This window comes from Littorina saxatilis, linkage group LG11 (genome assembly GCF_037325665.1).
Source record: "Littorina saxatilis isolate snail1 linkage group LG11, US_GU_Lsax_2.0, whole genome shotgun sequence".
Classification (NCBI taxonomy): Eukaryota; Metazoa; Mollusca; class Gastropoda; order Littorinimorpha; family Littorinidae; genus Littorina; species Littorina saxatilis.
This window is the reverse complement of record NC_090255.1, coordinates 45,253,930-45,281,173: the sequence shown is the minus strand read 5'-3', so window position 1 is coordinate 45,281,173 and position 27,244 is coordinate 45,253,930. Positions and strand designations below refer to the sequence as shown.

At 45.5% G+C, this 27,244-nt stretch overlaps 1 protein-coding gene across 2 annotated transcripts in view; it reads right to left on the bottom strand.

The window, feature by feature from the left end:
- The window catches only part of LOC138980587 (pre-mRNA-processing factor 6-like), a 114,744-nt gene that overhangs the window by 61,754 nt on the left and 25,746 nt on the right, over window positions 1-27,244 (bottom strand). For both annotated transcript variants that reach the window (XR_011460398.1, XM_070353486.1), the window contains exons 8-15: window positions 25,866-26,025; window positions 23,839-23,966; window positions 15,130-15,256; window positions 14,312-14,430; window positions 12,395-12,557; window positions 12,071-12,179; window positions 9,761-9,830; window positions 1,092-1,213 (exon numbers count right to left, since the gene is read on the bottom strand). Coding sequence is in view for 1 of the 2 variants with exons in the window: in XM_070353486.1 (XP_070209587.1) it covers window positions 1,092-1,213; window positions 9,761-9,830; window positions 12,071-12,179; window positions 12,395-12,557; window positions 14,312-14,430; window positions 15,130-15,256; window positions 23,839-23,966; window positions 25,866-26,025 (998 nt within the window). In the remaining variant the exon portion in view is untranslated. The remainder of the gene's footprint in view (window positions 1-1,091; window positions 1,214-9,760; window positions 9,831-12,070; window positions 12,180-12,394; window positions 12,558-14,311; window positions 14,431-15,129; window positions 15,257-23,838; window positions 23,967-25,865; window positions 26,026-27,244) is intronic.

Below are 27,244 nucleotides of genomic sequence, written 5' to 3'. Positions count from 1 at the left end.
TTTATGCCTGGACTCTTGATTTTGATGGCTTTGTGCAAAGTCTAGCAGTCACTGCGGCACACTTGCCAGTAACCACGGCACAGACCCATGTGTTTGAACTACAGACCCATGTGTTTGAACTCAAATTGAAAACCCGAATTATCAACAAGGTTTTCCTTTCAATGAGAGTGATCTCGAACTTGAACTTGAACTTGAACTTGAACTTGCGATGTTTAAGGCCTTAGGCCTGTTCATCGATCCTGTCGAATAGTACTCCAATAACACTTTTGTTGGTGGCATGCGCGGGCGGTTATTGGTAGCACGTTGGCGAGAATTTCTCTGGTCTGTCTGCCCAGAAATTGTCCAGCCTTCCTTTGAAACTGTTCACTGATGGTGCTGTCACAACTGTTTCTGGCAGACTGTTCCAGTGAGGAATCACCCTTTCTGCGAAGAAGCAGCTCCGAACGTTCAGCCTACAAAATGGTTTGTACAACTTGAGGCTGTTTCCCCTAGTGTCTTTGGTTTCGGTCAGCTGGAAATTCGGGTTGCCTGTGTCGTAGATCCCATGCATATACTTGTAGAGGTCGATCATGTCACCTCGGAGACGCCTGTGTTCGAGACTCGGTAGTTTGAGTACAGCAAGTCGTTCTGGGTAAGTTTTCTCACTGAGAGCCGATATCAGTTTGGTAGCCCTTCTCTGTACGTCCTCTATTTCCTTGCACAGCAGTTTCTGCTGTGGTTGCCATACTGAATGCCCATATTCAAGGATTGGCCTGACAAGACTCTTGTAGAGTTGTACAAACACCTCCCTATCCAGATGCTCAAACGATCTCCTGATGATGCCTAAGGTTTTGTTTGCCTTCGCAGTTGCTTGTGCAACATGTCCCTTGAAACTCAGGCGATTGTCTACAAGTACACCAAGGTCTTTCTCCGTTTCGCTTTCTTCTAGAGTGATGCTAACCTCCTCACCACTTTCGGATCTCCCTTTCATGTGATAGCCATCTCCCTTGAGCTTGCCCTGTGCTACACACACACAGACACATGCACGCACGCACGCACGCACATATGCACGCACGCACAGACATAGACACACACACACACAGTGTACATACCTTGTGCCGTGGTTTTTCTCAAAGTGCGCGGCTCTCAGCCAGATGCTCTTCTTGCTGGGGAAGACGCTCAGGGCGTAGGCGTACACTGCTCTCGCACACTCGTAGGCCCCGTGAACAGCACACTGCAACAGTCACACAGTGAACAGTACACTGCAACAGTCACACAGTGAACAGTGAACAGCACACTGCAACAGTCACACAGTGAACAGCACACTGCAACAGTCACACAGTGAACAGCACACTGCAACAGTCACACAGTGAACAGTGAACAGCACACTGCAAGTCACACAGTGAACAGTGAACAGCACACTGCAACAGTCACACAGTGAACAGTGAACAGCACACTGCAACAGTCCAACCTTACTGTATGGAGTCTGGAAGGGAGGCACCCGATGTTCCCCCAGGTCTATGTTCCCCCAGGTCTATGTTCCCCCAGGTCTAATATGTTGTGTCATATGTCATGTCATGTCAATGCTAAATGTAAGCATACTCCGTGCAAGATATTCTTCAGTGACCTTTGCAAGCAATGCAAGGTGTTCAATGAGTATAATCTCTCTCTCTCTCTCTCTCTCTCTCTCTCTCTCTCTCTCTCTCTCTCTCTCTCTCTCTCTCTCTCTCTCTCTCTCTCTCTCTCTCTCTCTCTCTCTCTCTCTCTCTCTCTCTCTCTCTCTCTCTCTCTCTCTCTCTCTCTCTCTCTCTCTCTCTCTCTCTCTCGTTATCTGTTTCTATGTGTCAGTGTCTGTCTCTTTTCTCTCCTCCTCCCTCCTTTTACTTGCAACAATATGCAAAGATAATTTTGTCCCAGACTTAGAGCGTAGAGATGGCCAAATCTCAGCAGAAATGACAGAAAGAAAAACTTGATACTGAGTCTGACTACCGACAAACCGAGGTGCCAAACTGCCGTCGGCCGGTTTTGATAACAATCAGAGGTAAACAAACACCCGCCACACTCACTATGCCCGGCACGGCCTTCCCTCTTGGGACATGACATGACATATGACATAACATGACATGATTTATAACATGACATGTCTTAACACATGACATGAAACATGACATAGAACATGACGTGACATATGACATGACACGACTTATAGCACGATATATATCATGACATATGACACGACATATTGCTTGCCATGATATGACACAACATGCGACATGGCATATCCAATGACATATGACATGATATGCAACATGACACGTGACAAGACACATGTGGCATGACATGTGAAATGACATATGGCATGACACATGATCTGACATATGGCATGACATGACATGACACATGGTATGACTGGAGGAACATAGACCCGGGGGAACATAGACCCGGGGGAACATAGACCCGGGGGAACATAGACCCTAGACCCGGGGGAACATAGACCTGGGGGAACATAGACCTGGGGGAACATAGACATGCTCCCGCCTGGAAGACTTAACACATCTACTGTAGTACAACTTGCAGGGACAGGAATCTAAGGGAGAGAACTCCTCCCCTGAAAACAATAACTGTGACAGTAAGGAGCTTTCTGCCCCCAGGCAGCTACCCCCTGACCTGTTGCCTTCATTCATATCACTTTAATTCCCCTATCTATCTGCCCCCAGGCAGCTACCCCCTGACCTGTTGCCTTCATTCATATCACTTTAATTCCCCTATCTACACTGTCATTCATATCACTTTAATTCCCCTATCTACACTGTCATTCATATCACTTTAATTCCCCTATCTACACTGTCATTCATATCACTTTAATTCCCCTATCTACACTGTCATTCATATCACTTTAATTGCCCTATCTACACTGTCATTCATATCACTTTAATTCCCCTATCTACACTGTCATTCATATCACTTTAATTCCCCTATCTACACTGTCATATATTTGTTTGTTTTTGTTTGTTTCATGGGCTCAAACTCCCACGGCTTTTACGTGATTGTTTTTACCCCGCCATTTAGGCAGCTCAACGCCTTTTTCGGCGGAAGCATGCTGAGTATTTTCGTGTTTCTATAACCCATCGACCTCTGACCTGGATTACAGGATATTTTCCGTGCACACTTGGTCTTGTGCTTGCATGTACACATGAAGGGGGTTAAGTCACACTTGGTCTTGTGCTTGCATGTACACATGAAGGGGGTTAAGTCACACTTGGTCTTGTGCTTGCATGTACACATGAAGGGGGTTAAGTCACACTTGGTCTTGTGCTTGCATGTACACATGAAGGGGGTTAAGTCACACTTGGTCTTGTGCTTGCATGTACACACGAAGGGGGTTAAGTCACACTTGGTCTTGTGCTTGCATGTACACATGAAGGGGGTTAAGTCACACTTGGTCTTGTGCTTGCATGTACACATGAAGGGGGTTAAGTCACACTTAGGTCTTGTGCTTGCATGTACACATGAAGGGGGTTAAGTCACACTTGGTCTTGTGCTTGCATGTACACATGAAGGGGGTTAAGTCACACTTGGTCTTGTGCTTGCATGTACACATGAAGGGGGTTAAGGCACACTTGGTCTTGTGCTTGCATGTACACATGAAGGGGGTTAAGGCACACTTGGTCTTGTGCTTGCATGTACACATGAAGGGGGTTAAGGCACACTTGGTCTTGTGCTTGCATGTACACATGAAGGGGGTTAAGTCACACTTGGTCTTGTGCTTGCATGTACACATGAAGGGGGTTAAGTCACACTTAGGTCTTGTGCTTGCATGTACACATGAAGGGGGTTAAGTCACACTTGGTCTTGTGCTTGCATGTACACATGAAGGGGGTTAAGTCACACTTGGTCTTGTGCTTGCATGTACACATGAAGGGGGTTAAGTCACACTTGGTCTTGTGCTTGCATGTACACATGAAGGGGGTTAAGTCACACTTGGTCTTGTGCTTGCATGTACACATGAAGGGGGTTAAGTCACACTTAGGTCTTGTGCTTGCATGTACACATGAAGGGGGTTAAGTCACACTTGGTCTTGTGCTTGCATGTACACATGAAGGGGGTTAAGTCACACTTGGTCTTGTGCTTGCATGTACACATGAAGGGGGTTAAGTCACACTTAGGTCTTGTGCTTGCATGTACACATGAAGGGGGTTAAGTCACACTTGGTCTTGTGCTTGCATGTACACATGAAGGGGGTTAAGTCACACTTGGTCTTGTGCTTGCATGTACACATGAAGGGGGTTAAGTCACACTTAGGTCTTGTGCTTGCATGTACACATGAAGGGGGTTAAGTCACACTTAGGTCTTGTGCTTGCATGTACACATGAAGGGGGTTAAGTCACACTTGGTCTTGTGCTTGCATGTACACATGAAGGGGGTTAAGTCACACTTGGTCTTGTGCTTGCATGTACACATGAAGGGGGTTAAGTCACACTTGGTCTTGTGCTTGCATGTACACATGAAGGGGGTTAAGTCACACTTGGTTGGGTGTACACACGAAGGGGGTTAAGTCACACTTGGTTGGGTGTACACATGAAGGGGGTTAAGTCACACTTGGTCTTGTGCTTGCATGTACACATGAAGGGGGTTAAGTCACACTTGGTCTTGTGCTTGCATGTACACATGAAGGGGGTTAAGTCACACTTGGTCTTGTGCTTGCATGTACACATGAAGGGGGTTAAGTCACACTTGGTTGGGTGTACACATGAAGGGGGTTAAGTCACACTTGGTCTTGTGCTTGCATGTACACATGAAGGGGGTTAAGTCACACTTGGTCTTGTGCTTGCATGTACACATGAAGGGGGTTAAGTCACACTTGGTCTTGTGCTTGCATGTACACATGAAGGGGGTTAAGTCACACTTGGTCTTGTGCTTGCGTGTACACATGAAGGGGGTTAAGTCACACTTGGTCTTGTGCTTGCATGTACACATGAAGGGGGTTAAGTCACACTTGGTCTTGTGCTTGCATGTACACATGAAGGGGGTTAAGTCACACTTGGTCTTGTGCTTGCATGTACACATGAAGGGGGTTAAGTCACACTTGGTCTTGTGCTTGCATGTACACATGAAGGGGGTTAAGTCACACTTGGTCTTGTGCTTGCATGTACACATGAAGGGGGTTAAGTCACACTTGGTTGGGTGTACACATGAAGGGGGTTAAGTCACACTTGGTCCTGTGCTTGCATGTACACATGAAGGGGGTTAAGTCACACTTGGTCTTGTGCTTGCATGTACACATGAAGGGGGTTAAGTCACACTTGGTCTTGTGCTTGCGTGTACACACGAAGGGGGTTAAGTCACACTTGGTCTTGTGCTTGCGTGTACACACGAAGGGGGATAAGTCACACTTGGTCTTGTGCTAGCGTGTACACACGAAGGGGGATAAGTCACACTTGGTCTTGTGCTTGCATGTACACATGAAGGGGGTTAAGTCACACTTGGTCTTGTGCTTGCATGTACACATGAAGGGGGTTAAGTCACACTTGGTTGGGTGTACACATGAAGGGGGTTAAGTCACACTTGGTCTTGTGCTTGCATGTACACATGAAGGGGGTTAAGTCACACTTGGTCTTGTGTACACACGAAGGGGGTTAAGTCACACTTGGTCCTGTGTACACATGAAGGGGGTTAAGGCACACTTGGTCTTGTGCTTGCATGTACACATGAAGGGGGTTAAGTCACACTTGGTCCTGTGTACACATGAAGGGGGTTAAGGCACACTTGGTCTTGTGCTTGCATGTACACACGAAGGGGGTTAAGTCACACTTGGTCCTGTGTACACACGAAGGGGGTTAAGTCACACTTGGTCTTGTGTACACACGAAGGGGGTTAAGTCACACTTGGTCCTGTGTACACACGAAGGGGGTTAAGGCACACTTGGTCCTGTGTACACATGAAGGGGGTTAAGTCACACTTGGTCCTGTGTACACATGAAGGGGGTTAAGTCACACTTGGTCCTGTGTACACATGAAGGGGGTTAAGGCACACTTGGTCCTGTGTACACATGAAGGGGGTTAAGGCACACTTGGTCCTGTGTACACATGAAGGGGGTTAAGTCACACTTGGTCCTGTGTACACATGAAGGGGGTTAAGTCACTAGCAGGTCTGCACATTAGTTGACCTGGGAGAACGAAAAAATCCCCACCCTTAACCCACCAGGCGGCCGCTGCCGGGATTTGAACTCACGACCTCCTGATTAGGAGGCCGACGTCTTATCCAGTAGGCCACTGCGCCCGTCATATCACTTTAATTCCCCTACCTACGCTGTTGTATCACCCTCGTTACACCAACACTGTTGTATCACCCTCGTTACACAACCACTGTTGTATCACCCTCGTTACACAACCACTGTTGTATCACCCTCGTTACACCAACATTGTTGTATCACCAGACCTGTTTACCCCTAAAACATTGCATGTGTATTTTCTGGGAGCAAAATGAGGCAAATGTGTAGTTTTATAATTGAATGTGTAGAATTTCTCGTCGACCTATCACAACAACAAAAACAATGATTGCTACTTTTTACCACATGTATTGATTGACTGACGGAAAAATGGGAATTGCAGACAGTGCAATGAGCATGATGTTTTCCTTTCCGCGAAGACAAGGCATGGGTAGTCCTGATGATATTTTGGCAGAAAGACTTGGTTCGGCGCATTGCTCGTCTTTTTCTTTTTGGTCGGTGGCCTTTCGGAGTCATTTTCTTCACAGTTCTCATCTTCACTTTCGTGTGCTCTGCGTTCAGCCATTGTGTCGAAACGCCCGCATGGTTTGGCAGTAACGCTTTCAGTTGTGCCCGGCATTTGCTTGGAGAAGCCTATTCGGCATTAACAAGCTACAACGCAACGCCCGTGGGCGCTTTACGCGCTGCACGCAGCAAACGACTGCTGGCCGAAAACATGGATTGGAAAATGGATCGGTCAAGGGAGATGAAGAAAATTACGGATTGTGATATGCGTAGCCGAAACAATACCGTTTGCGTGCAGGGACGGGGCGGTGTGAGAGCACAACGGGACAAGGAACAGGTGTAAAGACGAAATACCGTTTGCGTAGAAAACGACAGACTTGCGTAGTTGCGTAGTATATTATTCAAATTCGTAGTTTACTACGCTCAATGTGTAGTGTAAACAGGTCTGTATCACCCTCGTTACACAACCACTGTTGTATCACCCTCGTTACACAACCACTGTTGTATCACCCTCGTTACACCAACATTGTTGTATCACCCTCGTTACACAACCACTGTTGTATCACCCTTGTTACACAACCATTGTTGTATCACCCTCGTTACACCAACACTGTTGTATCACCCTTGTTACACAACCATTGTTGTATCACCCTCGTTACACCAACACTGTTGTATCACCCTCGTTACACAACCACTGTTGTATCACCCTCGTTACACCACCACTGTTGTATCACCCTCGTTACACCAACACTATTGTATCACCCTCGTTACACCAACATTTTTGTATCACCCTCGTTACACCAACACTGTTGTATCACCCTCGTTACACCAACACTGTTGTATCACCCTCAATACACCAACATCACCCTCGTTACCCTCGTTACACAACCACTGTTGTATCACCCTCGTTACACCACCACTGTTGTCTCACCCTCGTTACACCACCACAAGCTCACTGGAGCTGGATCCACTCTACAGCTCAGTTTCAAACTCCGGCCATTACATGTTCGGAATGATGTTCAAGTCTTTATACAAGCATTACATGTTCGGAATGATGTTCAAGTCTTTATACAAGCATTACATGTTCGGAATGATGTTCAAGTCTTTATACAAGCATTACATGTTCGGAATGATGTTCAAGTCTTTATACAAGCATTACATGTTCGGAATGATGTTCAAGTCTTTATACAAGCATTACATGTTCGGAATGATGTTCAAGTCTTTATACAAGCATTACATGTTCGGAATGATGTTCAAGTCTTTATACAAGCATTACATGTTCGGAATGATGTTCAAGTCTTTATACAAGCATTACATGTTCGGAATGATGTTCAAGTCTTTATACAAGCATTACATGTTCGGAATGATGTTCAAGTCTTTATACAAGCATTCAGTTGAGCTCTCTGTTTCCTTTATTTTTTCCTCTCTCTCCTGCGAGCGCTATCATATTAAATTTAAACTGGGCATCTTATAAGTAACATTTTGTTTTGGGCATGGTTGATGTATACTCAGCGAATAATCACAAGAATATTGTCAATAACAAAGATTTGCATGGGTGGGACTGAAAAATGTCATAAATCCTGAAGAATTTTCAGGGGGGGTCTGGGGGACCCCAGGCGCTGAAGGATTTGTAAAATTAACAAGTGCTGTATACTGTTTGGCAGCTCTAAACCCTAACCCTAACCCTAACAAGTGCTGTATACTGTTTGGCAGCTCTAAACCCTAACCCTAACAAGTGCTGTATACTGTATGGCAGCTCTAAACCCTAACCCTAACCCTAACAAGTGCTGTATACTGTATGACAGCTCTAAACCCTAACAAGTGCTGTATACTGTATGGCAGCTCTAAACCCTAACAAGTGCTGTATACTGTATGGCAGCTCTAAACCCTAACAAGTGCTGTATACTGTTTGGCAGCTCTAAACCCTAACCCTAACAAGTGCTGTATACTGTATGGCAGCTCTAAACCCTAACCCTAACAAGTGCTGTATACTGTATGGCAGCTCTAAACCCTAACCCTAACAAGTGCTGTATACTGTTTGGCAGCTCTAAACCCTAACCCTAACAAGTGCTGTATACTGTATGGCAGCTCTAAACCCTAACCCTAACAAGTGCTGTATACTGTATGGCAGCTCTAAACCCTAACCCTAACAAGTGCTGTATACTGTTTGGCAGCTCTAAACCCTAACCCTAACAAGTGCTGTATACTGTATGGCAGCTCTAAACCCTAACAAGTGCTGTATACTGTATGGCAGCTCTAAACCCTAACCCTAACAAGTGCTGTATACTGTTTGGCAGCTCTAAACCCTAACAAGTGCTGTATACTGTATGGCAGCTCTAAACCCTAACCCTAACAAGTGCTGTATACTGTATGGCAGCTCTAAACCCTAACCCTAACAAGTGCTGTATACTGTATGGCAGCTCTAAACCCTAACAAGTGCTGTATACTGTATGGCAGCTCTAAACCCTAACAAGTGCTGTATACTGTTTGGCAGCTCTAAACCCTAACAAGTGCTGTATACTGTATGGCAGCTCTAAACCCTAACAAGTGCTGTATACTGTATGGCAGCTCTAAACCCTAACAAGTGCTGTATACTGTATGGCAGCTCTAAACCCTAACAAGTGCTGTATACTGTTTGGCAGCTCACTTTCCTCAGTGAGAAAGCAGCCCGAATTTCCATGAGGCTAACCTCACAGGCTAACCTCACAGGCTAACCTCACAGGCTAACCTCACAGGCTAACCTCACAGGACTATATGACATCTTATCCTTATCCACATTTGAGTGAACAAAACCAGGAGTCAACTCACAGCCTCTGCATCCTCCATCCAGGTGTGTTTCTTGTCTAATAACCCTAACCCTGAGTGAACAAAACCAGGAGTCAACTCACAGCCTCTGCATCCTCCATCCAGGTGTGTTTCTTGTCTAATAACCCTAACCCTGAGTGAACAAAACCAGGAGTCAACTCACAGCCTCTGCATCCTCCATCCAGGTGTGTTTCTTGTCTAATAACCCTAACCCTGAGTGAACAAAACCAGGAGTCAACTCACAGCCTCCGCATCCTCCATCCAGGTGTGCTTCTTGTCTTCCTCCTCCACCCCCACCGAGATCACAGCGCGTCTGTAACACACGCATGTCAAGGATCACACATTGAGATCACAGCGCGTCTGTAACACACGCATGCATGTCAAGGATCACACACCGAGATCACAGCGCGTCTGTAACACACGCATGCATGTCAAGGATCACACACCGAGATCACAGCGCGTCTGTAACACACGCATGTCAAGGATCACACATTGAGATCACAGCGCGTCTGTAACACACGCATGCATGTCAAGGATCACACATTGAGATCACAGCGCGTCTGTAACACACGCATGCATGTCAAGGATCACACACCGAGATCACAGCGCGTCTGTAACACACGCACGCATGTCAAGGATCACACACCGAGATCACAGCGCGTCTGTAACACACGCATGCATGTCAAGGATCACACACCGAGATCACAGCGCGTCTGTAACACACGCATGCATGTCAAGGATCACACACCGAGATCACAGCGCGTCTGTAACACACGCACGCATGTCAAGGATCACACACCGAGATCACAGCGCGTCTGTAACACACGCATGCATGTCAAGGATCACACATTGAGATCACAGCGCGTCTGTAACACACGCATGCATGTCAAGGATCACACACCGAGATCACAGCGCGTCTGTAACACACGCATGCATGTCAAGGATCACACACCGAGATCACAGCGCGTCTGTAACACACGCATGCATGTCAAAGATCACACATTGAGATCACAGCGCGTCTGTAACACACGCATGCATGTCAAGGATCACACACCGAGATCACAGCGCGTCTGTAACACACGCATGCATGTCAAGGATCACACACTGAGATCACAGCGCGTCTGTAACACACGCATGCATGTCAAGGATCACACACCGAGATCACAGCGCGTCTGTAACACACGCATGCATGTCAAGGATCACACACCGAGATCACAGCGCGTCTGTAACACACGCATGCATGTCAAGGATCACACACCGAGATCACAGCGCGTCTGTAACACACGCATGCATGTCAAGGATCACACACCGAGATCACAGCGCGTCTGTAACACACGCATGCATGTCAAGGATCACACACCGAGATCACAGCGCGTCTGTAACACACGCATGCATGTCAAGGATCACACACCGAGATCACAGCGCGTCTGTAACACACGCATGCATGTCAAGGATCACACATTGAGATCACAGCGCGTCTGTAACACACGCATGCATGTCAAGGATCACACACCGAGATCACAGCGCGTCTGTAACACACGCATGCATGTCAAGGATCACACACCGAGATCACAGCGCGTCTGTAACACACGCATGCATGTCAAGGATCACACACCGAGATCACAGCGCGTCTGTAACACACGCATGCATGTCAAGGATCACACACCGAGATCACAGCGCGTCTGTAACACACGCATGCATGTCAAGGATCACACACCGAGATCACAGCGCGTCTGTAACACACGCATGCATGTCAAGGATCACACACCGAGATCACAGCGCGTCTGTAACACACGCATGCATGTCAAGGATCACACACCGAGATCACAGCGCGTCTGTAACACACGCATGCATGTCAAGGATCACACATTGAGATCACAGCGTGTCTGTAACACACGCATGCATGTCAAGGATCACACATTGAGATCACAGCGCGTCTGTAACACACGCATGCATGTCAAGGATCACACATTGAGATCACAGCGCGTCTGTAACACACGCATGCATGTCAAGGATCACACATTGAGATCACAGCGCGTCTGTAACACATGTATGCATGTCAAGGATCACACATTGAGATCACAGCGCGTCTGTAACACACGCATGTCAAGGATCACACATTGAGATCACAGCGCGTCTGTAACACACGCATGCATGTCAAGGATCACACATTGAGATCACAGCGCGTCTGTAACACATGTATGCATGTCAAGGATCACACATTGAGATCACAGCGCGTCTGTAACACACGCATGCATGTCAAGGATCACACATTGAAACAGGCCCCTGGCACATTGTCATGCTCTGTTCTCTCTCTCACTCACTCACACATTGACATTTGCTGCAAACAATTCTACTGAAAGGCAGGACGTGAATGAAAAATGATGTGGTATCAGTGATACAGGCCCCTGACACATTGTCATGCTCTGTTCTCTCACTCACTCACACAGACACACACAGATGCACTCTCGCACACATAGGTGCACACACCCACGCACACACGCACTCACTCACATACACCCACACATACAGTAAAGGTAAGAGGTAACGTACACGATAGCCTGACAGGTGAGGAGACTAGCGGAGCGTTCACAGTCCTCGGCGTCCTTGATCCAATGTTCACGGTTAATCTCCACCATGTTGGCTCGCAGTGAACTCAGCGCTGTCAACACAACACACAACACTGTCAACACACCACTCATAACAACATGGCGTCCTTGATCCAATGTTCACGGTTAATCTCCACCATGTTGGCTCGTGTGTTTGTGTACGTTGTCAGACAGACTTGTAGAAAAGGCAGGGACAAAGAACCAGAAAGACACAGAGGCGAGTAACACCAGACAAAGGGAGGTAACAAAGAGATCAAAGACGACCTACCCCTGTCGATGATTTTCTCGACCATGGTGATGTTCCCATGAGCCTCCTCCAGCTTGGCGGCGGTGACCCAGATCTGTCGGTCGGTGGGGATGTTCTCCCTTGCCTTGTTCAGCACCTTGCGCGCGTTCTCGTAGTTCTCCAGGCGAGCCAGCGCCAGCCACAGCTGTGTCAACAACCATTGTACAATTAGTGTTACAGTAAGAATGGAGACTGAACACACTACACACAGCCAGCGCCAGCCACAGCTGTGTCAACAACCATTGTGTCACAATTAGTGTTACAGAAAGAATGGAGACTGAACACACTACACACAGCCAGCGCCAGCCACAGCTGTGTCAACAACCATTGTGTCACAATTAGTGTTACAGAAAGAATGGAGACTGAACACACTACACACAGCCAGCGCCAGCCACAGCTGTGTCAACAACCATTGTGTCACAATTAGTGTTACAGAAAGAATGGAGAAACTACACACAGCCAGCGCCAGCCACAGCTGTGTCAACAACCATTGTGTCACAATTAGTGTTACAGAAAGAATGGAGACTGAACACACTACACACAGCCAGCGCCAGCCACAGCTGTGTCAACAACCATTGTGTCACAATTAGTGTTACAGAAAGAATGGAGACACTACACACAGCCAGCGCCAGCCACAGCTGTGTCAACAACCATTGTGTCACAATTAGTGTTACAGAAAGAATGGAGACACTACACACAGCCAGCGCCAGCCACAGCTGTGTCAACAACCATGGTGTCACAATTAGTGTTACAGAAAGAATGGAGACTGAACACACTACACACAGCCAGCGCCAGCCACAGCTGTGTCAACAACCATTGTGTCACAATTAGTGTTACAGAAAGAATGGAGACTGAACACACTACACACAGCCAGCGCCAGCCACAGCTGTGTCAACAACCATTGTGTCACAATTAGTGTTACAGAAAGAATGGAGACTGAACACACTACACACAGCCAGCGCCAGCCACAGCTGTGTCAACAACCATGGTGTCACAATTTGTGTTACAGTAAGAATGGAGACACTACACACAGCCAGCGCCAGCCACAGCTGTGTCACCAAACATGGTGTCACAATTAGTGTTACAGTAAGAATGGAGACTGAACATACTACACACAGCCAGCGCCAGCCACAGCTGTGTCACCAAACATGGTGTCACAATTAGTGTTACAGTAAGAATGGAGACACTACACACAGCCAGCGCCAGCCACAGCTGTGTCACCAAACATGGTGTCACAATTAGTGTTACAGTAAGAATGGAGACTGAACACACTACACACAGCCAGCGCCAGCCACAGCAGTGTCACCAAACATGGTGTCACAATTAGTGTTACAGAAAGAATGGAGACTGAACACACTACACACAGCCAGCGCCAGCCACAGCTGTGTCACCAAACATGGTGTCACAATTAGTGTTACAGAAAGAATGGAGATTGAACACACTACACACAGCCAGCGCCAGCCACAGCTGTGTCACCAAACATGGTGTCACAATTAGTGTTACGGTAAGAATGGAGACTGAACACACTACACACAGCCAGCGCCAGCCACACTGGTGGGGCAACACTAAAGGCATACAAGATGTATCAGAACAAGGCAGGCAGAGTATCTCACCTCACACTGGTGGGGCAACACTAAAGGCATACAAGATGTATCAGAACAAGGCAGGCAGAGTATCTCACCTCCACACTGGTGGGGCAACACTAAAGGCATACAAGATGTATCAGAACAAGGCAGGCAGAGTATCTCACCTCCACACTGGTGGGGCAACACTAAAGGCATACAAGATGTATCAGAACAAGGCAGGCAGAGTATCTCACCTCACACTGGTGGGGCAACACTAAAGGCATACAAGATGTATCAGACAAGACATAGTGGTCTATAGCGAGAGCTATCTCACCTCCACACTGGTGGGGCAACACTCCACGGCGCGACTCAGCATAATGCGAGCGTCTTCCTCATCCTCAAGCTCCACCGCCGCCTTCCACAGTCGCACAGAGTTAGGGATGTGCTCCAGGGCTGGGGATAGATATCATATTATATACACCCCCTGTAGCATTCAGTCACGTCTCTACACTAACACCACAGTCGCACGGAGTTAGGGATGTGCTCCAGGGCTGGGGATAGATATCATATTATATACACCCCCTGTAGCATACAGTCACGTCTCTACACTAACACCACAGAGTTAGGGATGTGCTCCTGAGCTGGGCATAGATATCATATTATATACACCCCCTGTAGAATACAGTCATGTCTCTACATTAGAATCTAGCTCAATGAACAAAACTAAACAAAGAAAGCATTCACCACACACACGCACACACACACACACACACACACACACCACAGAGTGACACACACACACACACACCGCCCCAGGTACATTTGAAAGACAACACAACCAAACTCTGAACAATAAGTGTAAAATAAAATAAAACACACACCAAACTAGCCTGACACCAAACTAGCCTGACACCAAACTAGCCTGAAACCAAACTACCCTGACACCAAACTAGCCTGACACCAAACTAGCCTGACACCAAACTAGCCTGACACCAAACTAGCCTGACTACCCTGACACCAAACTAGCCTGACACCAAACTAGCCTGACACCAAACTAGCCTGACACCAAACTAGCCTGACACCAAACTAGCCTGACACCAAACTACCCTGACACTGAACATTAAGTGTTTGTGTGGGTGCAGTGCAGAGTACCTTTCCTGAAGACGCGTTTCTGCGCCTTGAGCTCTGTCTCCAACATGGCCGCCTTGATCCAGATCCTGACCGACTGCGGCAACTGTCGCACCGCCTGTGCTACCACCGCCTTGGCCTGGTCTCCCGGCTGTAACATCATCATCATCATTAACATCATCATCATCATCATCATCATCATTAACATCATCATCATCGTCGTCATCATCATTGTCATCATCATCGTCACCATCATCACCAACATCATCATCATCATACATGACATCATTTTCATTCCTTCACACACAGAACACATCCCATAGTAAGATGAACAACACCATCACTTCCTTCCTTCACACACACAGAACACAGCCAGTTGCTTTCAATCATCCTTTAGTCAGATGAACAACACCATCACTTCCTTCCTTCCTTCCTTCACACACAGAACACAGCCAGTTGCTTTCAATCATCCTATAGTAAGATGAACAACACCATCACTTCCTTCCTTCCTTCTCACACAGAACACAGCCAGTTGCTTTCAATCATCCTATAGTAAGATGAACAACACCATCACTTCCTTCCTTCACACACACAGAACACAGCCAGTTGCTTTCAATCATCCTTTAGTAAGATGAACAACACCATCACTTCCTTCCTTCCTTCCTTCACACACAGAACACAGCCAGTTGCTTTCAATCATCCTTTAGTAAGATGAACAACACCAACACTTCCTTCCTTCACACACACAGAACACAGCCAGTTGCTTTCAATCATCCTATAGTAAGATGAACAACACCATCACTTGGTTCATTCCTTCACACACAGAACACAGCCAGTTGCTTTCAATCATCCTTTAGTAAGATGAACAACACCATCACTTCCTTCCTTCCTTCACACACACAGAACACAGCCAGTTGCTTTCAATCATCCTATAGTAAGATGAACAACACCATCACTTCCTTCCTTCACACACACAGAACACAGCCAGTTGCTTTCAGTCATCCTTTAGTAAGAAGAACAACACCATCACTTCCTTCCTTTACACACACAGAACACAGCCAGTTGCTTTAAATCATCCTTTAGTAAGATGAACAACACCATCACTTCCTTCCTTCACACACACAGAACACAGCCAGTTGCTTTCAATCATCCTTTAGTAAGATGAACAACACCATCACTTCCTTCCTTCCTTCACACACAGAACACAGCCAGTTGCTTTCAATCATCCTTTAGTAAGATGAACAACACCATCACTTCCTTCCTTTACACACACAGAACACAGCCAGTTGCTTTAAATCATCCTTTAGTAAGATGAACAACACAATCACTTCCTTCCTTCCTTCCTTCACACACAGAACACAGCCAGTTGCTTTCAATCATCCTATAGTAAGATGAACAACACCATCACTTCCTTCCTTCCTTCACACACACAGAACACAGTCAGTTGCTTTCAATCATCCTTTAGTAAGATGAACAACACCATCACTTCCTTCCTTCACACACACAGAACACAGCCAGTTGCTTTAAATCATCCTATAGTAAGATGAACAACACCATCACTTGGTTCATTCCTTCACACACAGAACACAGCCAGTTGCTTTCAATCATCCTATAGTAAGATGAACAACACCATCACTTCCTTCCTTCCTTTACACACACAGAACACGGCCAGTTGCTTTCAATCATCCTATAGTAAGATGAACAACACCATCACTTCCTTCCTTCACACACACAGAACACAGCCAGTTGCTTTCAATCATCCTATAGTAAGATGAACAACACCATCACTTCCTTCCTTCCTTACTTCACACACAGAACACAGCCAGTTGCTTTCAATCATCCTTTAGTAAGATGAACAACACCATCACTTCCTTCCTTCACACACACAGAACACAGCCAGTTGCTTTCAATCATCCTTTAGTAAGATGAACAACACCATCACTTCCTTCCTTCCTTCCTTCACACACAGAACACAGCCAGTTGCTTTCAATCATCCTATAGTAAGATGAACAACACCATCACTTCCTTCCTTCCTTCACACACACAGAACACAGTCAGTTGCTTTCAATCATCCTTTAGTAAGATGAACAACACCATCACTTCCTTCCTTCACACACACAGAACACAGCCAGTTGCTTTAAATCATCCTATAGTAAGATGAACAACACCATCACTTGGTTCATTCCTTCACACACAGAACACAGCCAGTTGCTTTCAATCATCCTATAGTAAGATGAACAACACCATCACTTCCTTCCTTCCTTTACACACACAGAACACGGCCAGTTGCTTTCAATCATCCTATAGTAAGATGAACAACACCATCACTTGGTTCATTCCTTCACACACAGAACACAGCCAGTTGCTTTCAATCATCCTATAGTAAGATGAACAACACCATCACTTGGTTCATTCCTTCACACACAGAACACAGCCAGTTGCTTTCAATCATCCTATAGTAAAATGAACAACACCATCACTTCCTTCCTTCACACACAGAACACAGCCAGTTGCTTTCAATCATCCTTTAGTAAGATGAACAACACCATCACTTCCTTCCTTCACACACACAGAACACAGCCAGTTGCTTTCAATCATCCTATAGTAAGATGAACAACACCATCACTTCCTTCCTTCCTTCTCACACAGAACACAGCCAGTTGCTTTCAATCATCCTATAGTAAGATGAACAACACCATCACTTCCTTCCTTCACACACACAGAACACAGCCAGTTGCTTTCAATCATCCTTTAGTAAGATGAACAACACCATCACTTCCTTCCTTCCTTCCTTCACACACAGAACACAGCCAGTTGCTTTCAATCATCCTTTAGTAAGATGAACAACACCATCACTTCCTTCCTTCACACACACAGAACACAGCCAGTTGCTTTCAATCATCCTATAGTAAGATGAACAACACCATCACTTCCTTCCTTCCTTCACACACACAGAACACAGCCAGTTGCTTTCAATCATCCTATAGTAAGATGAACAACACCATCACTTCCTTCCTTCACACACACAGAACACAGCCAGTTGCTTTCAGTCATCCTTTAGTAAGATGAACAACACCATCACTTCCTTCCTTCACACACACAGAACACAGCCAGTTGCTTTCAATCATCCTTTAGTAAGATGAACAACACCATCACTTCCTTCCTTCACACACACAGAACACAGCCAGTTGCTTTCAATCATCCTTTAGTAAGATGAACAACACCATCACTTCCTTCCTTCCTTCCTTCACACACAGAACACAGCCAGTTGCTTTCAATCATCCTTTAGTAAGATGAACAACACCATCACTTCCTTCCTTCACACACACAGAACACAGCCAGTTGCTTTCAATCATCCTTTAGTAAGATGAACAACACCATCACTTCCTTCCTTCCTTCCTTCACACACAGAACACAGCCAGTTGCTTTCAATCATCCTATAGTAAGATGAACAACACCATCACTTCCTTCCTTCCTTCACACACACAGAACACAGTCAGTTGCTTTCAATCATCCTTTAGTAAGATGAACAACACCATCACTTCCTTCCTTCACACACACAGAACACAGCCAGTTGCTTTAAATCATCCTATAGTAAGATGAACAACACCATCACTTGGTTCATTCCTTCACACACAGAACACAGCCAGTTGCTTTCAATCATCCTATAGTAAGATGAACAACACCATCACTTCCTTCCTTCCTTCACACACACAGAACACGGCCAGTTGCTTTCAATCATCCTATAGTAAGATGAACAACACCATCACTTGGTTCATTCCTTCACACACAGAACACAGCCAGTTGCTTTCAATCATCCTTTAGTAAGATGAACAACACCATCACTTCCTTCCTTCCTTCACACACACAGAACACAGTCAGTTGCTTTCAATCATCCCATAGTAAGATGAACAACACCATCACTTCCTTCCTTCACACACACAGAACACAGCCAGTTGCTTTCAATCATCCTTTAGTAAGATGAACAACACCATCACTTCCTTCCTTCCTTCACACACACAGAACACAGTCAGTTGCTTTCAATCATCCCATAGTAAGATGAACAACACCATCACTTCCTTCCTTCACACACACAGAACACAGCCAGTTGCTTTCAATCATCCTTTAGTAAGATGAACAACACCATCACTTCCTTCCTTCCTTCACACACACAGAACACAGTCAGTTGCTTTCAATCATCCCATAGTAAGATGAACAACACCATCACTTCCTTCCTTCACACACACAGAACACAGCCAGTTGCTTTCAATCATCCTTTAGTAAGATGAACAACACCATCACTTCCTTCCTTCACACACACAGAACACAGCCAGTTGCTTTCAATCATCCTATAGTAAGATGAACAACACCATCACTTGGTTCATTCCTTCACACACAGAACACAGCCAGTTGCTTTCAATCATCCTATAGTAAAATGAACAACACCATCACTTCCTTCCTTCACACACAGAACACAGCCAGTTGCTTTCAATCATCCTTTAGTAAGATGAACAACACCATCACTTCCTTCACACACACAGAACACAGCCAGTTGCTTTCAATCATCCTATAGTAAGATGAACAACACCATCACTTGGTTCATTCCTTCACACACAGAACACAGCCAGTTGCTTTCAATCATCCTTTAGTAAGATGAACAACACCATCACTTCCTTCCTTCACACACACAGAACACAGCCAGTTGCTTTCAATCATCCTATAGTAAGATGAACAACACCATCACTTGGTTCATTCCTTCACACACAGAACACAGCCAGTTGCTTTCAATCATCCTATAGTAAAATGAACAACACCATCACTTCCTTCCTTCACACACAGAACACAGCCAGTTGCTTTCAATCATCCTATAGTAAGATGAACAACACCATCACTTGGTTCATTCCTTCACACACAGAACACAGCCAGTTGCTTTCAATCATCCTATAGTAAGATGAACAACACCATCACTTCCTTCCTTCACACACACAGAACACAGCCAGTTGCTTTCAATCATCCTTTAGTCAGATAAACAACACCATCACTTCCTTCCTTCCTTCACACACAGAACACAGCCAGTTGCTTTCAATCATCCTATAGTAAGATGAACAACACCATCACTTCCTTCCTTCACACACACAGAACACAGCCAGTTGCTTTCAATCATCCTATAGTAAGATAAACAACACCATCACTTCCTTCCTTCACACACACAGAACACAGCCAGTTGCTTTCAATCATCCTTTAGTCAGATAAACAACACCATCACTTCCTTCCTTCCTTCACACACAGAACACAGCCAGTTGCTTTCAATCATCCTATAGTAAGATGAACAACACCATCACTTCCTTCCTTCACACACACAGAACACAGCCAGTTGCTTTCAATCATCCTATAGTAAGATGAACAACACCATCACTTCCTTCCTTCACACACACAGAACACAGCCAGTTGCTTTCAATCATCCTATAGTAAGATAAACAACACCATCACTTCCTTCCTTCACACACACAGAACACAGCCAGTTGCTTTCAATCATCCTATAGTAAGATGAACAACACCATCACTTCCTTCCTTCCTTCACACACACAGAACACAGCCAGTTGCTTTCAATCATCCTTTAGTCAGATAAACAACACCATCACTTCCTTCCTTCACACACAGAACACAGCCAGTTGCTTTCAATCATCCTTTAGTCAGATAAACAACACCATCACTTCCTTCCTTCCTTCACACACAGAACACAGCCAGTTGCTTTCAATCATCCTATAGTAAGATGAACAACACCATCACTTCCTTCCTTCACACACACAGAACACAGCCAGTTGCTTTCAATCATCCTATAGTAAGATGAACAACACCATCACTTCCTTCCTTCCTTCCTTCCTTCACACACAGAACACAGCCAGCTGCTTTCAATCATCCTTTAGTAAGATGAACAACACCATCACTTTCTTCCTTCACACACACAGAACACAGCCAGTTGCTTTCAATCATCCTTTAGTAAGATGAACAACACCATCACTTCCTTCCTTCCTTCCTTCACACACAGAACACAGCCAGTTGCTTTCAATCATCCTATAGTAAGATGAACAACACCATCACTTGGTGTCACGATTTAGTGACATGGATCGGGAAAGTGTCACTCTGTGGGGTGCCTTCTCTTGGTCAATTGCGATAGAAAGCGCCTGTGCTTTCTGTCAACGGCTGGGTTTCAGCTGACCGAGAAAAGCAAACACGGGAATTTCGTGTCGCACGGATTTCACGTGGGTGATTTCTGCTGTCGGGCAAAACTGGGATAGCTGAACTTGGAAGGTGACAAGGTGAGTCACGTGATTTTGTCCAGGTTGTCTGTTTGAGACATATTAATGACACACTCGAAACTCAGCAGCGAGAGAGAAGAGTCGGTGTCAGAATTATCCTACAAGTTTGATGGTCTTCAACACGTATAGATACTTTACTGTATATCAACGTGCCATGCTGCTTATCGCCGGTGGGGCTTGATAGGAACTACAAGGACAGACCACCTTCTTCCTGTATACATGCTGGCTGACAGTCGGGGCGTCAAGGTTTCTCCGCTGTGCGTTTTCACCGCATAAGGATTCAGCGCGAGAGGAGGATGACGGTATTTCTGTGACGAACAGAAGTCATTCGAAAGGAAGCGGATTCGCTTAAAAGAGAGCTACCTACATAAGGCTGTTGAGGTAATAAATCATTATTTAACGCTGTTGACGAGTCTGTGTTTGTGGAATGAAATACTCTCTGTTGTTCTTTCCAGGTTAGCGCATAATTTGCTCTTTGTGACGCTAAAATACTAATCTGTATATGGTTTTTGCAGATATGGAGAGAAGGAAGGAAAATAGCTGATTTGTTGTTGTAAAAGTCCGTTTGTGCAGGCCCACGTGCTCGATGAAATATGTCAGGGTGACATGTTTAAAGGTGGCGTGTGAGGGATAGCATGACATGTTTAGTGCACCGATGCTTTTTGTTGCAGCCTTCTTCTGTTGCTGCCGACGTACTCTACTACGTGCTACGCTGGGATGCTGTAACCAGGTCGTCCGCGGCATCGATGTAACCTGCTAACCTGCTGTACTGGTGATTTGCTGTCGCTGTCGCCGTCCTGCCCATCTACGCGTCTACTACATCTTTCTGGTAGACTACGGGGAGGACCTTCAGCGACTGAGTGAGGCGCCTGATGTCTCCACTGTTCCCTGCTTCGTTGCCACGCTAACCGGCACTACATTCAACGGAGCAGGAGACTACAGACTAATTACGGGCCGCCCACTCAGTGGCAAAAAGCTAAGTTGCATCATGTCTTTTGCACCCTTACCACCAAGTCATCTGTTGTATTAATGATTATACTCGAGTGGTGACGACGTGGGGTGTGTGACACCTGCATGAATTAGCACTTTAAGGCAGACAGTTAACTTTTCCTAACTATACACGGGATCAGCGTGTTATTATTTCTGTACTTTAACTGGCATTTTTGTCAGTGACCACTTGTTTTTACGTATTTAACGTAAAAAGAACATCTTTTGGAGTGAAGTCTCGAGGGAGGTGGCGTGATATTACATAAACAGGCATCTGAAATTTATACTTTTGTTGATTCTATCTATTTGTATGACTGCGAGAGTGGATCGTGGTGTGGTTAGTTAGTTAGAAGTAACTAACCGTTCATAATCACCTTATTGTGATAATGAAACGTGACACTTGGTTCCTTCACACACAGAACACAGCCAGTTGCTTTCAATCATCCTTTAGTATGATGAACAACACCATCACTTCCTTCCTTCACACACAGAACACAGCCAGTTGCTTTCAATCATCCTATAGTAAGATGAACAACACCATCACTTGGTTCATTCCTTCACACACAGAACACAGTCAGTTGCTTTCAATCATCCTATAGTAAGATAAACAACACCATCACTTCCTTCCTTCACACACACAGAACACAGCCAGTTGCTTTCAATCATCCTATAGTAAGATGAACAACACCATCACTTCCTTCCTTCACACACACAGAACACAGCCAGTTGCTTTCAATCATCCTTTAGTAAGATGAACAACACCATCACTTCCTTCCTTCACACACAGAACACAGCCAGTTGCTTTCAATCATCCTATAGTAAGATGAACAACACCATCACTTCCTTCCTTCACACACAGAACACAGCCAGTTGCTTTCAATCATCCTATAGTAAGATGAACAACACCATCACTTCCTTCCTTCACACACAGAACACAGCCAGTTGCTTTCAATCATCCTATAGTAAGATGAACAACACCATCACTTCCTTCCTTCACACACAGAACACAGCCAGTTGCTTTCAATCATCCTATAGTAAGATGAACAACACCATCACTTCCTTCCTTCACACACAGAACACAGCCAGTTGCTTTCAATCATCCTATAGTAAGATGAACAACACCATCACTTCGTTCCTTCCTTCACACACACAGAACACAGCCAGTTGCTTTCAATCATCCTTTAGTAAGATGAACAACACCATCACTTCGTTCCTTCCTTCACACACACACGCTACAAAGCATTGCTTCAAACCATCCCAAAGTATGACCAACAACAGAACTGATCAAAAATCAAACTGTTAAATTAAACACTTGTGACTGCGCTCAGAAGGCAGACAGAGCTATGACATGTCAAATAAGGGGCGCTGTAAGTTAGTGTCAAAAGCCTAGGTGGATGTGCTATGGATCACAAAGGGGGCAACTCACCATGAGACGCGCAGCCTCCAGCCAGACGTCCTCGGACTTGGGACACTCCTCGCATCCCTTCATGATGAGATTCCTAGCCGCCTGCACCTTGCCCGTCACCTCCTCCAGACGGGCCGACGCTATCCATGCTGACAACAACACAACACAACACACGTGTCACACACAGTACAACATACGTGTCACACACACAGACCAACACAGAACAACACACAAGTTACACACAGTACAACATATGTGTCACACACACAGACCAACACAGAACAACACACAAGTCACACACAGTACAACACAACACAACACACACAGTACAACATACGTGTCACACACACAGACCAACACAGAACAACACACAAGTCAAACACAGTACAACACAACACAACACACACAGTACAACATATGTGTCACACACACAGACCAACACAGAACAACACACAAGTCACACACAGTACAACACAACACAACACACACAGTACAACATACGTGTCACACACACAGACCAACACAGAACAACACACAAGTTACACACAGTACAACATATGTGTCACACACACAGACCAACACAGAACAACACACAAGTCACACACAGTACAACACAACACAACACACACAGTACAACATATGTGTCACACACACAGACCAACACAGAACAACACACAAGTCACACACAGTACAACACAACACAACACACACAGTACAACATACGTGTCACACACACAGACCAACACAGAACAACACACAAGTTACACACAGTACAACATATGTGTCACACACACAGACCAACACAGAACAACACACAAGTTACACACAGTACAACACAACACAACACACACAGTACAACACTATGAGTTATTTCTAATATTCTGACTGTTAGAAAATGATAACAGACGTGTCGAGAAAATGGATATCTGTGTGAGCCGGCAGGGAGTCATCTCCAGATATGAGGCAAGAGAGGAGAGAGAGGGACACAGAGAGAGAGAGAGAGAGAGAGAGAGAGAGACAGAGACAGAGAGAGTGAGAGAGAGAGAGAGAGAGGAAGAGAGAGGAAGAGGGAGGAAGAGAGAGGAAGAGAGAGGGAGAGAGAGGGAGGGACAGAGAGAGAGAGAGAGAGAGAGAGAGAGAGAGAGAGGGAGAGAGAGGGAGAGAGAGGAAGAGAAAGAGGGAGAGAGAGGGAGAGAGAGGAAGAGAGAGGAAGAGAGAGGGAGAGAGAGGGAGAGAGAGGGAGAGAGAGAGGGGAAGAGAGAGGGAGAGAGAGAGAGAGAGAGAGAGAGAGAGAGAGGAAGAGAGAGGAAGAGAGAGGAAGAGACAGAGAGAGAGGAGAGAGAGAGAGAGAGACAGAGAGAGAGGAGAGAGAGAGAGAGAGAGAGAGAGAGGAAGAGAGAGGAAGAGAGAGGAAGAGAGAGGGAGAGAGAGGAAGAGAGAGAGAGAGAGAGAGAGAGAGAGAGAGAGAGGGAGAGAGGAAGAGAGAGGAAGAGAGAGGAAGAGAGAGGGAGAGAGAGGAAGAGAGAGGGAGAGAGAGGGAGAGAGAGAGGGGAAGAGAGAGGGAGAGAGAGAGGGAGAGAGAGGGAGAGAGAGGAAGAGGGAGGCAGAGAGAGGGAGAGAGAGGGAGAGAGAGGGAGAGAGAGGGCGAGGGAGAGGGAGAGAGAGAAAGGGAGAGAGAAAAAGGGAGAGGGATGGAGAGAGGGAGGGAGAGAGAGAGAGGGGAAGAGAGAGGGAGAGAGAGAGAGAGAGAAAAAGAGAGAGGAAGAGAGAGGGAGAGAGAAAAAGGGAGAGAGAGGGAGAGAGAGAGGGAGAGAGAGAGAGTGAGAGAGAAAGACAATGACAATTCTTTATTTAACGAGGATAATAGTGTGAGCAGTGATCTGCTTTTTTATATCTGGCCCCCACCCTAAAGAGGGACTAATCTAAAATGGCGGTATAAACAAGCAAAGGAAACAACCGAGGGAGAGAGAGAGTGAAGGGTGAGGGAGTGAGAGGGAGAGAGAGGGATCGAGAGACAGAGAGAGAGGGAGGTATAGTTGTGTATTTACCTGGGGGGTGTTTGGGGTTGGTCTCTCTGACGGACTTGAGGAGGAGTCTTGCCTTCTTGACGTCGTTGATGTCACCGCCGTGTGACGGCAGCATGGACTGCAGGTCTGTCAGGTAACCCTTAGGGTCCACCACTGTCTGACCGCTCACAGAGTCTGACACCTGTCACAGGTAACACAGTATAATACAGGTCAGTCAGGTAACACAGTATCATACAGGTCAGTCAGGTAACACAGTATCATACAGGTCAGTCAGGTAACACAGTATCATACAGGTCAGTCAGGTAACACAGTATAATACAGGTCAGTCAGGTAACACAGTATCATACAGGTCAGTCAGGTAACACAGTATAATACAGGTCAGTCAGGTAACACAGTATCATACAGGTCAGTCATGTAACACAGTATCATACAGGTCAGTCAGGTAACACAGTATCATACAGGTCAGTCAGGTAACACAGTATCATACAGGTCAGTCAGGTAACACAGTATCATACAGGTCAGTCAGGTAACACAGTATCATACAGGTCAGTCAGGTAACACAGTATCATACAGGTCAGTCAGGTAACACAGTATCATACAGGTCAGTCAGGTAACACAGTATCATACAGGTCAGTCAGGTAACACAGTATAATACAGGTCAGTCAGGTAACACAGTATCATACAGGTCAGTCAGGTAACACAGTACAATACAGGTCAGTCAGGTAACACAGTATAATACAGGTCAGTCAGGTAACACAGTATAATACAGGTCAGTCAGGTAACACAGTATAATACAGGTCAGTCAGGTAACACAGTATCATACAGGTCAGTCAGGTAACACGGTATCATACAGGTCAGTCAGGTAACACAGTATAATACAGGTCAGTCAGGTAACACAGTATAATACAGGTCAGTCAGGTAACACAGTATCATACAGGTCTGTCAGGTAACACAGTATTTCCTTGTTTTTACTACCTATTTTATTCATGTTTTTATTACTTAGTTAGTGGAAGAATCTGTTGTAATGTATGTTTGATGGTGTATGCTTTTAATCAAGCGTTGCTGACTATGAATGTAGATGTAAATGCTTGTATAACTGTGTTTGAATTTTAAATGTGTCAAGCGCAAAGAGCATAATTGTAAAGTTATGATGTTGCGCTATATAAATGCTCATTTATTATTATTATTATTATTATTATCATACAGGTCAGTCAGGTAACACAGTATAATACAGGTCAGTCAGGTAACACAGTATCATACAGGTCAGTCAGGTAACACAGTATCATACAGGTCAGTCAGGTAACACAGTATAATATAGGTCAGTCAGGTAACACAGTATAATACAGGTCAGTCAGGTAACACAGTATAATACAGGTCAGTCAGGTAACACAGTATCATAC